The 12,570-nt window shown below is 39.1% G+C and overlaps 1 protein-coding gene across 1 annotated transcript in view; it reads left to right on the top strand.

The window, feature by feature from the left end:
• Positions 1–12,570, top strand: part of OXSR1 (oxidative stress responsive kinase 1) — a 91,277-nt gene that overhangs the window by 23,274 nt on the left and 55,433 nt on the right. The window contains exons 2-3 of the mRNA XM_066244626.1: positions 22–134; positions 6,255–6,363. Of these exons, the coding sequence (XP_066100723.1) occupies positions 22–134; positions 6,255–6,363 (222 nt within the window). The remainder of the gene's footprint in view (positions 1–21; positions 135–6,254; positions 6,364–12,570) is intronic.

Below are 12,570 nucleotides of genomic sequence, written 5' to 3'. Positions count from 1 at the left end.
CATTTATGTATTTATCTTTAGGGAGTGGAGCAACGGCTGTGGTCCAAGCAGCGTATTGTGCCCCTAAAAAGGAGAAAGTGGCAATCAAACGGATAAACCTTGAGAAATGTCAAACTAGCATGGATGAGCTGCTGGTAGGCACGTCTCCTATTTCTTAAATGGAGAGATATACTGTGTACGTTCATGTTAGAGTGGGAGGCACTTGAAGCTTTTTATTCCTTTTCTAAAAGTTTGTGATTTTTTTCATTAATAGTTAATGTTTATTGTAAAACACAAAAATTCAGGTAAGTAGAGAGAAAATGTATAGTTATAATCCTGTCATTCTGAGATCAAGCTTGCTATATAATCTTTCAGACTGCACATTTAAACATCTTTGTATATTCATGATAATATAACCATACACTTTCTCTTTTTATTGAAAAATTTATCACAATTCCTTCTGTGTCTATAAATATGAATTCATGTAATTTTCAATATGTGTGTAGTGTCCCATTAAATATGTAGACCACAATTTATTTACCATATTCTCTGGTATTGGACAATTACCTTGCTTTCTCTTTTTTATTGTTAATAAGTGATGCTTGCTTATTTTTCTCTTTCCTTAAAATAATATCATGCAGTTGTGATTTCTGGGTCAAATGGAATATCCTTTCAAAGGCTCTTGGCCTCCTACGAACATGGTTTGGATCTGCATTCTGATCACTGATGCGTGAGGATGGATAGAATGACCCTGCAGCATGGGCTTCTGCAAAGGCCAGAACAGGGACGAGAAGAGGAGTCCCAAGGGTTCCTGGCTGCAGGAACTGTTCTGTGGCATTAAAGCTAGTCACACAGGGAGTGTTTCGTGCTGCTTTTATGCACCATGACACCCAGAGTAGTTTATAAGTAATGTAGTAAGTGTTCAGCAAGGGACATAAGGTAGATTTTCGAATCACTTAACTTTTTAAATGCTCAATTTCTTTGACTTAAAATTGACTTCATGAGGTTTTTTTCTTGAAGATCAAGTGCCAGAGTACTTGAGAACTATATAAACTGCCATACAAATATGAACTCGTATTATTATTTTATTAAGTAATTTCTTGGAGATTATATACAGCTAGCAATAGAAAGAACAGGAATTAGAATGTGGCTAATCTGACAGTCTAGAAGGTTTTTCCAGTGCCCCAGACTGGATTTAATTTCTGGTGTCGTCTGTACCGAGTATTAGGGAATAATCGAAATAAAAGGAAAAGAATGAGTAGAATTAGATCTTGAACTTTCAGAAGATGAGACAAGTATGTTTCCCCAGGCGTTAGTAATGCACGGGCAGAAGCTGGAGAAGAAGTCGGTTGCCAGAGTGATCTTGAGGTGTCTCTGGTAGGAGAACACACGCTTGCCTGATGGTCTTGGCTTTACGAATGCCAGCAATACTGAACAGCAGTGATCACAAAAGAAATCTAAATCGTAAACTAATTCTGTTAAAGAAAAACAGTATTTTTAACTTATACAGAGAGGGTGGGGCAAAAGTAGTTGTGAGTATGCAAAAGTTTATTCTTGGATTATTTATTAATTATTGTATTATTTTTCCATATGAACAACTGTAAACCTATTTTTGCCCCACCTTGTATATTAAACCAGTAATCTAAGAAGTCCAGTATAAATTCCTATTATTTGCCAGTTATTTTACATAATATGTAGATAATGTGAAGATGAATGAAAGTTTTATAATACTTCATGACTAAAGAAACTGAGGCTCAAAGTTTAAATAATTTCACTAAGTTCACATGAAGATAGTAGCGAACGTCTTTTTGGAGCTAGGCACTTAATGTGTATTTTAACCTCATAACCACTGCTGTGAGATAGATCGGAGTTCCATTTGATAGGCAGGGAGAGTACATCATATGATAAGTGTGACAGTCTGGATTAAAAATCAGGTCTTTCTGACTATTTTCCTACTTCATATAATACTAAAAAATGATTATAATCTTAATTCAAGGTTAGAACATCTTTTCTCAAATATCATTTGACATTCTTGAAAGTAGTATTTGTGATATTACAGTAGGACCTTTTAGAGGAATGGAACTTTGACATAGTTTAATTAGAAAAAACATTAGTTAGCCTTCCGTAAATTTTGGCCACATATTTCAGTAAGCTTTATGTTGAAAATGTAGTATTTATATATTTGGCAAATAAGTAAGCGTTGGAGGAAGTGACATTTAATAAAGCAAGTTTAAGATAATTATTTTTTTGGGGGGTGGGTTGGGGGGGCAAGCAGGTAAGTCCCCACTAAACCCAGACACATGAGGAGTATAAATCATGCCTGGCTTATTGGTGGTGTTCATGCTGTCAGAACCCAAGTCTGAGTACTCCATTTTGGAAATATATGAAGCCCTTGAGTTTACCTTAAAAAGTCTTAAAAAAAAAAAAAAGTCTATAATTAGATCAGCATAGTAGACTTTAGATGTGCTGATTATATAGTTCATTTTCAGAATTATCTTTATTTTAATGCAGAAGGGTGCTCTGGGTTCTCCAGAGAGTACTGATGGGAACTGACTACAGGGGTGTCGTCTGTGACAGTTATCAGAGGAGACGGCGCATTGCTCCTTTCTCCTGTCAAAATGTTTTCTTGTCTGACAGCCTTTGCAGAGTGTGACGGGAAAACCAGCTGTCAGAGCTTACCACATTTATTTTCTGCCGAGATTTTCCTCACAGGCTTTTCTTTAAGAAGAGCACACAGTGCAGTATTTTGAGGTCTTTCTCTTTACTAGCTGCCAGGACAAACATCTGAGGGCAACATTAAGAAGCTTAAAATGTTTTTCCTTCTACCCCAGAGGCTCACAATGTAGTCGGAGCCTAGATGCTCTGTGTATAAGGCAGAGCATGGCGAATGCCGGGAAGGCTCTCAAGTTATGCAGAAGTAGGAGGAAGAAGCAAACTCCCAGTCACGAAGGTGTTTGTGTCTTGGGCCTCCGGGGCTGGGGAGACTTTGAACAGGCAGAGATGGAGACCTTGCCTGGCTGGGGTTTAGAATCAGGAATGAATAGATATTCATACACATATTCATAAGTATTCGGGTAACTGAAAAACATTTGTATAAAACAATTCTTAACTATATTATGTGGAATGCACTCTGTTTTTTTATTGTTTTCCTTTTTTTTTTTTTTTTAACACAACTGGATTTCATGATTCATATGAGCTACAACCCACAGTTGGGTCATGAAATTTAGTTGCTTTTCATATGTGCTTTGACTGGTGGGCTCAAGCCGAGCCAGTGACCCCTTGCTCAAGCCAGTGACCATGGGGTCACGTCTCTGATCCTGCACTCAAGCTAGGTGAACCGCGCCAAGCCGCTGACCATCAGGGTTTCCAACCTGGGACCTCAGGGTCTCAGGTCGATGCTGTATCCACTGTGCCAGCACTGATCAGGTAGAAACCTAGATTCTTTTTTTTTAATATGACTTAAAGATTTTTTTTTAATTTTTAAAAAATATTTTATTTATTCATTTTAGAGAGGAGAGGGAGAGACAGAGAGAGAGAGAGAGAGACAGAGAGAGAGAGAAAGGGGGGAGGAGCTGGAAGTATCAACTCCCCTATGTGCCTTGACCAGGCAAGCCCAGGGTTTCGAACTGGCGACCTCAGCATTTCCAGGTCGATGCTTTATCCACTGCGCCACCACAGGTCAGGCAGAAGCCTAGATTCTTGAACACAGTCCTTGTTGATGTGGTCCAGATAATTAACCAGAATCATTAAAAACCTATTTATCTTTTCTATTTTAGTGTCAGTTGAGTCGGACTTTGTATAGGAAGTTTTCCCTGATAATAACTCCTATTTTCTGATAATTTGCCTCTTGGATGAAGTCATGCAGTGTCTTGTACTTCTCTTATTAAACTATTAAACTGTTTACCAGTCTGTGTTGTAAATTAGTATTTGTCTAATTTCTTTACCAGACTGTAAGTTTCATGTGGGCTCACTATTTTTAAATTTTATTTTATTGAGAGAGAGAGACACAAGACAGAGAGAGGAACGGATAGGGACACACAGGAAGGGAGAGAGATGAGAAATATCAGTTCTTTGTAGCATCACATTAGTTGTTTATTGATTACTTTCTCATATGTGCCTTGACGTGGTAGGGGGGCTACAGCTGAGCCAGTGACCTTGGGCTCAAGCCAGCTCCTTGGGCTTCAAGCCAGTGATCTTTGGGCTCAAGCCAATGACCATGGGGTCATGTCTATGATCCTACACTCAAGCCAGCAACCCTGCGCTCAAGCCGGATGGATGAGCCTGTGCTAACTAAACTAAGACCAGCAACCTCGGGGTTTTGAGCCTGAGTCCTCTGCATCGCAGGCCAGTGCTCTATCTACTGCGCCACCGCCTGGTCAAGCTGGGCTCACCATTGTGGTCAAGCACTTAACATTGTGCCTGGCATACAGTCAGCACTGGGTAAAAATCGGCTGAGAGCATGAGCTGCTTACCCCAGACAGGCTTGCTCACTGTGTTTTATAGTCCCGCTTGCATATTTCATCTTTTGTTTTTGTAATTACATATGCCTTTCACCTTGTATTGCTCTAATATCTCCACATCCAGCAGAGCTGAGCCTAGTTTCCACTTCCTCTGTGAAGCCTTCTTGCCTGCCCTACCTGTTTTCTCTGGATTTTTTTTAAACATTTATTATCTTTACTACTCTTTGTCATATATGTGCCTCCTGTGTACTCCCTCTCATATGTACTTATCTCTTCGAATCTGTATAACTGTGTCAGCAGACAGGTGCTCACTTTAGTTCCTTCTTCCTTTGCCTCATATTTACTTAGCTTTTAGTACAAAAGACTCTGCTAGTAACCTAGGGGATTGCAGAAATATGTACTGTAAGGTCCTTGCCATAAAGCCATTTGAGTAGAGGAGATAAGAAAAGAAAAAGTGGCATTTATTGAGCATTTCTTTGAATCAGGGCTGTGGGCAATTTTTACATGATTGATTTTACTGAACAAATACCAAGGTCATAGGGCAAATCCATGAGTCAGTAAAAAAGCTGTATAAAGTGCTGTAGGATTTGTTCATTCAACAAATATTTATTGAAGGTGTACCATGTGCCAGGCACAATGACAAGTACCAGAAATACAGAGTCTTAGCTCTCATTGAACTTGCAGTTTTGTGAGGGACACTGAAATGTAAACAGGTAGTCACAGTACAGTATGACAAGTTAGTATGTCATACAGAGCAGTGTGGCGAGTTCCACAGTGCTTAGGAATCCACTTTTAATTACTTGTCTTCATGGCACTCTTTCTGGTAAGGAGGGACAGACACACAAGCACCCAGGGTATAGTCAGTACCTGTGGGCCATATTCAGGGAGCTTAGAAGCCGAGAGAAGGGACCCCTAACTCAGCCTGGGGAGCTGAGAGGAAATTTCGACTGAGTTCAGAAGGAAGAATTGGTGTTTCTAGCTAGGCAAAAATAATGAGAGGCATGTACTTGAGGCAGAGGAAACAATACGGTTAAATGTCCACGGTTAGAAGAAGCGTGACTCATTTGAAGTGACTGTGGAGGATCACAGGGCCGAGGTATGGGGGAGGGGGGTGTGAGGGAGCAGCAGTGAGGCTAGAGACCTAAGCAGGGCCGAGGTATGTGGGGGGGGTGTGTGTGTGAGGGAGCAGCAGTGAGGCTAGAGACCTAAGCAGGGCTCTGCTCACGCAGGGCTTTGTAAGGCATTTCGTCAGGTCAAATCTAATGTAAATTCATGAACAGAGATTGTGTAAGCTTAGACTTCTGGCTCAAGTTTCTACTTTGGATTTAGTATGACCTTGCTTTGTTTCGGCATATTTCTCGTTAGAGTGAGAATTGTTAATCATTTCACAAAAATGGCATAAAACAATATTTTGAAAGGAAACCCACAAACAAACAAACAAAGCCACCCTCTGCTTATTAGTAATGATCCTCTGTGGCTGTAAAACCAGATTTCCCAAGATGATTTTTCAAGGACACCTTGAAGTCAAAGTATATGTCCCTGTGGAGGCCTCTGTGGTGCTGTGCCCGTCACGGGTGTGGTAAATAGTTTGTGTTTCTAGTTTCAAAGATTACTAGTGTGAGTGGAATGAGTAGAGTCACAGTGGACTGAGGGAGACTTAGTGGTTTTCATATTGACCATTCTTGGAGATGTCAGGGCCACGGAGATCCCAGGACGGTCATGGCATAGTCTTGGGGTTCCCATCTGTGTTCACTAACTTGTAGTATTGTTCTAGGCTTGCATATAATGAGTTTCCATGTTTTCTTTTCTTTGTAGAAAGAAATCCAAGCCATGAGTCAATGCCATCATCCTAATATTGTATCTTACTACACATCTTTTGTAGTAAAAGATGAGCTGTGGCTAGTCATGAAGCTGCTAAGTGGAGGTGAGTAAAATAAAATGAAATGTTAACTTCCATGGGTTGGAAAGTTAATAAAAATGTTCTTCTATTCTGGTTTGGTTTTCATGGACATTTGCATTTGAGGAGATACTAAGAATAGTATCTGCTAATGATACTAATATACGAGCTGAGATGAGTCTCACACATTGCATTTGGTTGTCATGCCTCTTAGATTTCTCTTAATCTAGGACGGTTCCCTCCCACTCTCTGTCTTCTGTGACAGGTTTGCTGAAGGGTCTGGTGTGAAAGGTCTGATGGTAACTATCTTATGGACTGTTCCTCATTCCGGACTTATCTAGTTATTTTTTTTTTCTTTCCTAGTTATTTCTTGATGGTGATGCTTGAACTTGATTTATATTCCTCTATTCTTTGCAAATTGGAAATTGATCTAAAGCCTTGATTATATTTAAGTTAAATATTTTGTGCGCAGGATTTTGTAGGTGATGCTGTGTATTTCATATTGCATTGGCTGGGAAGTATTTGTCACCTGGTTGTCTCTTTAAGGGTGATGTTAATTTTGATTGCTGAAGATTGTGATAGGCCACTCCATGGAAAGGTTAGCCTTTTTTCCCTTTGCAGTGAGCAAGTACTCTGAGATGATACTTTGGCACTGTGAGTATTCTAGTTGCTCATAAGTCTTTTGTCTGATGATTTTAGCATCTATTAACAATCCTTGTTAGAATCAATTGTTTTGTCAGGGGTTGCAGAATGGTGGTTTTTCTTATTGCATCCTTTCTTTTACATTTATAAACTGGCATTCTTCTGTGTAGAGGAACTTGACCTTATTAACTGGGGCTGTTTGAATAATCTGTGTTGTAGTTCCTACTGAAAAGGCAAGTTGAATACTTGGTTCTTTTATTTTAAGGACCAGTTTTTGAGTGTAAAGAGTTAGTTTAATAACCACCTCCAGAGGTAGCAAATGAGGGGGTCCCCCATCCCCATTTTAAGACTGTCAGATTTTTGAATATTATTACATAGACTGAAGAATTTTTTTATGTTCAGTGTCTTTCAGTCAATTATACTCTGTTCTTTTGAAGCTCAGGTTGGCCAAAATTTTGTCAGTGTGAGTCCCTTCAGGCTTGCTCTTGTGTCCTTTGGAAATGAATCCGTCAATCTTTGATAACTTCCTTGTTTTTTGATCCAAGAATTCCTAGACTCATGTTTCTATTGCTTTTCCCAGATTAAGGACCAGCCAGTATTCTTGGGGGCTCTGAGCTTTTTATTTTATGGGGAATGGTATTTCGAAAGCATAACTTGGATGCTTAGGATGCTTTTGCTGTTACTTTGTTGTTGCTTCTAGTTGAAAGAGCTTGGAAATGATAGTATATTAAAAACATGTGATGATTTTATAGTAATGCTTCCAATTCAAGTTTAATACTACAGACCTTTAAACTTTCTTCTTTTTTTATAAAAAAATTATTAATTGATTTTAGAAAGAGAGGAGGGAGAAAGACAGAAGCATCAATCTGTTCTTATATGTGCCCCGACTGGGGATTGAACCCATGACCTATGCATATCAGGACAATGCTCTAACCAAACGAGCTATCCGGCCGGGGCTAAAACGTTCAAATACACTTGAAATTGTTTCTCTTACACAGAAATTCTTGGTCCCCAGCATTAACATGATTAATTATGTGCTTCATCCTGCAGTAAATATACAGTTATTTCTGCTTTAGTCCTTAGAGTAAAATGTAAGTATTGTGATAGCAGCAGTGGACCTTTGGCGTGTGGAGAGTGGACATTTTGTTATGGTTACTTGAAGGCCCATGCCAGGTAGTAAATTAGCCATTTTGCTAAGGCATGGAGGCCAGGTGGCAAAAGTATGAGAGGATTAATGAGTGATGGAGCCACCTGACTTTCCCATTGCTATTCTGCTTGGTTTTGTTGGCATGTATATTTTGTGGGAGCATGGTTTTCCATTTTAGAATGCAGGATTACAGAAAAGAAAGCCCATATTTTTTTGCAATTTTAATATCATACCTCGTTAAACACTTTACTTCCCCAGAGAGGTTGTGAAGGAAAGAGCCCAGGCTTTAGAATGAAATTCTACTTTCTTACTTAGCAGATATATATCATTGGGCAAACAATTTCAACTCTTTGAACCTGTTTACTTGTTTGTTAAATGGGGATACCTTCTGCATTTCAGGGTATTGGGGACGAGTGAATGAGATGTTTGTAAAACCTCCAGCACTGTGCTAACATGTAGTAAGGTGCACGAGAAATTTTAGTCATTAAGAATAATAACCCCTTGTTATTTGATGCTTTTCAGTGTAGCCAGAATCACCTTTTTGTTTCAATCCCATTAGTGACACACTGGAGAAACTGGATTGCTTTGTTAAAGGCCCTGTTCATATGATGGTTGGAAGCCTTGCTAACACCAACCACCTTTCAAGATGGTGGTCAAGCATGGTTCTTTCAGTATGGACAGATATGGGAATATTAGGTAATAATACTGTGTCTTTCGTTATTGATCACGTATAGCATAATTTTTTTATTGTAATTTACAAAAATGTGTAATACAAAGTTTTTTAATGTTTTGCTAAAAGGTTCCCTGATGAATAGGAATAAATTGTCTGCTTCACTTTCTGGTCCAGACTTGTATGCCAGCCTGTCCTTTCTGCTGCCCTCTTTTTTTTTTTTGCATTTTTCTGAAGCTGGAAACAGGTCTGCTGCCCTCTTAAGCAGAATGGTTTATGTATAGATATAAAGAATCCATGTTCTCTTAGTGAGCATATGTCCTGATCACCGAGGGGGCAGGACATATATCTGGGTGGTGTCTTAAAGGTCCCTCTCTGTCCCTCCTGGTCTTAGGTTTCCTGGCACAGTGTTCAGTTCAATTGTTTTTAGCCTAGCACTCAGCACCTTTCCTGGAGTATAATTTTCAAACATGTTTCAGGCATTCTTTTTATATGTTTATGAGTCAGCAGAATCTTACATCTAAATCATTTTTTTTTTGAGAGGTAGGGAGAGAGATGAGAAGCATCAACTCGTAGTTGCGTCACTTTTAGTACTTTAGTTGCTCATTGACTGCTTCTCATATGTGCTTTGACGGAGGGAGAAGGGCTTCAAGCCGAGACAGGGACCTTAGGTTCAAGCCAGCTACCTTGGGCTTCAAGCCAGTGAGTGACCTTGGGATCATGTCCGTAATCCCATGCTCAAGATGGCAACCCCGCACTCAAGCTGTATGAACCTGCACTCAAGGTGACAATCTTGGGGTTTTGAACCTGGGCCTTCAGTGTCACAGGTCGCTGCTCTGTCCATTGCGCCACCACCGGTCAGACCATCTAAATCTTTTAAAATAATAAAAATTTTGTATTTCTTTTAGGAAAATGAAATCTTGCATTTATAGTTACAGAGTGAATACACATTTAAACTTGAGATAAATTATGCAATATTAGGAAACAGTAGGTAGAACTAAGCACTACTTTAAATTTAAAAAAATTTTTATTTTAATACTTTAATTTGTTTAATAAGAGGAAACTGTGTCAAGATAGCTCAATTAAAATTCCATTCATCAAATAATTATTGATCACCAACCAGCACATTGGTGAATCGGACTGTCAGTTTCTTGCTCTTATGGATCTCCTAGTTCATAAGGAAAAGTTACAGTTAACTAATTGTTAGTGTTTAGAGTGCCCTGAGGAAACAGGTGCCAGACTTAACCTTACTGAGGGAGAATGGATGTGCTGGGTTAACGAAGCCTTCCCTCCAGAGGTGATACTCAGCTGAGACTGAACAGGAGGTGAAGTGGGAGGTGGAGATGGTGCCAGTGGGAGGGTGGAGAAGGGGTCCAGACAGAGGGAACACTGCACAGAATTGTCTGGAGGTGGGATGGAGGAATGTGGTGTCTTAGGAGCTGGTGGAGAATCACAGCTGGAGCAGGGAGAGCAATAGGAGACCTTTGAATAACTAAAAAATGTATACACCCAGAATTAACAAAATGCATAGGTTACCTTCTTTCACATCAACTTTTCCAGCCCAGATATTTAAAGCAAAAGCATATTTTTGATTACGCAACATTGTACTGATACAGAATTTAATAAGCTAATTAAATCTTAAAATGAATTGCAGCTGTCACTCAAAGCCATCAACCAAATAGACATTATAGTTAAAATAAGCTTAAGTTTGTCAATATTTTAATTCATGTTTTCTTGTAATTATAATATTCTTTTCTTTTGCTAATTAAATATCTAATCTTGAATAATTAGATTTATCAGTATAGGAAGTTAATATTTAGAAATTAGAAGCACTTTTGATCTAAATAGCTATTTCTACAGTTTATAAGCTGCAATATAAGAGTTTTAGAAATCAAAGTAACTAATGAAGCTTTTGAAAGGAAAGAGAAAGGAGTACTTGTTGTTAAATGCTGCCACATGCTAAGGACATCGTATGGAAGAGAAGGGGCAATTTTCCAGGACCAGTATGTTTTAGTCAAGGATGTTGATCTTACTGGATTGATCATCCCTCCACTTATAAAAATCATATCGTTTGGAGACAAACTGAAAAGACATTGTTATCACAGGGGCTTCTTATCTAGCTTGTTCGGAGTATCTGTTCTGGACGTAGACTGGGGCTGTGCATTGCTTTAACTTCCCCATTGATCAGTAGATGATGTGAAATTAATAAAAATCTTCTAAGATTTTGAAAAGGAGTTCCTGCTTCAAACTTTTAAAAACTTTTTATGTGCCCTAGGGTCTTTATTGGTTTATTTCCTCAGTCCACCAGACTGAAGTTTCATAAAAACCAGCAGTCGTGCCATATATATCTTAACATACTCTCTGGCACTCAGTTCTAGATTTCACGTAATAGGGCTTAATTGTTGAATGAATAAATTGTGTTAATTTTTGATTCCTAGTAGGAATTTCCCTCCCCCTTTGTGGATCAGTCTTGTGAATCCCAGCAGTGAAGAGGGGAAGTGAGGTAATGTATTAGAAGTTATCTGGTGTCTGCAGCCTCTCTGAGTCTTTGTCTACAGAGTAAACCGCCCATCTCCTGCTGCAGGTGCAGAAGGTGGCCTGGCTTCCAGAGAGGGAGGGAAGATCTGGGAGTCCTATTTTCCCTTATGAACTTTCAATCAGTTTTCCTGTTTTCCCTTCTTTCAGTTCCCCCTCACTTGCCCTTATGTGATCCTTATATTCTGAGCTTTTTTGAAGCTCTTGGTAGAGATCACTTTTTCCCAATTGGCATACTTCTCTGTAGGCATTCAAGTTTCAAATTTCTTCACTCTGCTGAGTTACTTTTTCTGCTTTTCCTCTTCCAGAATATCGTCTCTTTTATCATTCTTGTTCTCTTTGTTCTGGCTTTATGCCCTTTAAAAAAAAAAATCAAGTTTATCAAGTTAATGGATTTCAAGTGGGAATTAAAGTAAACATGAGTCAGTCTCCCATGTTTTTAAGGATTTCATCTAGACTACTTCTTTTTTTTGTTTTTTTGTTTTCATTTTTTTTACAGAGACAGAGAGAGAGTCAGAGAGAGGGATAGATAGGGACAAACAGACAGGAATGGAGAGAGATGAGAAGCATCAATCATTAGTTTTTCATTGTGACACCTTAGTTTTTCACTGATTGCTTTCTCATATGTGCCTTGACTGTGAGGCTACAGCAGACCGAGTAACCCCTTGCTCGAGCCATCGACCTTGGGTCCAAGCTGGTGAGTTCTGCTCAACCCAGATGAACCCTCACTCAAGCTGGTGACCTCGGGGTCTCGAACCTGGGTCCTCCGCATCCCAGTCCGATGCTCTATCCACTGCGCCACTGCCTGGTCAGGCTAGACTACTTCTTTACATCTCTTTAGAAGTACATTTTTTTGTTTTAAGTGTGTAAAATAAAAAGTGCCCACCAGGGCAAGTTTTCAACAGAAGCAGGTATTTGCTTTAATTTTAGTCTTGATCATGAAGGTCTTGAATTTTAGTCTTGATCATGAAAGTCTTGAATTTTAGTCTTGATCATGAAGGTCTTGTGCCAAGAAATGGGCATCCGGTATTTGTAGTGCAGTTTATGTTATGTTCCAGTGTTCTTGGTTCAATTTCTAATATTGAAGGTGGTTTTGTTTTGGTTCTGTGATCTTCATGGGCTATTGTACTGACAAATCTTACAAATCTCTACCAAACTTAACAATTAGCATTCTGTGATTTAATTACCATATAGGTATTTTTTCCCTCTCTTCCCCTAATTTTTAGTAGGAGCATTATTT

The sequence above is a fragment of the Saccopteryx bilineata genome, chromosome 10 (genome assembly GCF_036850765.1).
Source record: "Saccopteryx bilineata isolate mSacBil1 chromosome 10, mSacBil1_pri_phased_curated, whole genome shotgun sequence".
Taxonomy (NCBI): Eukaryota; Metazoa; Chordata; class Mammalia; order Chiroptera; family Emballonuridae; genus Saccopteryx; species Saccopteryx bilineata.
Note: the sequence above shows the minus strand (reverse complement) of the source record. Positions and strands in the feature narration are given on the sequence as shown.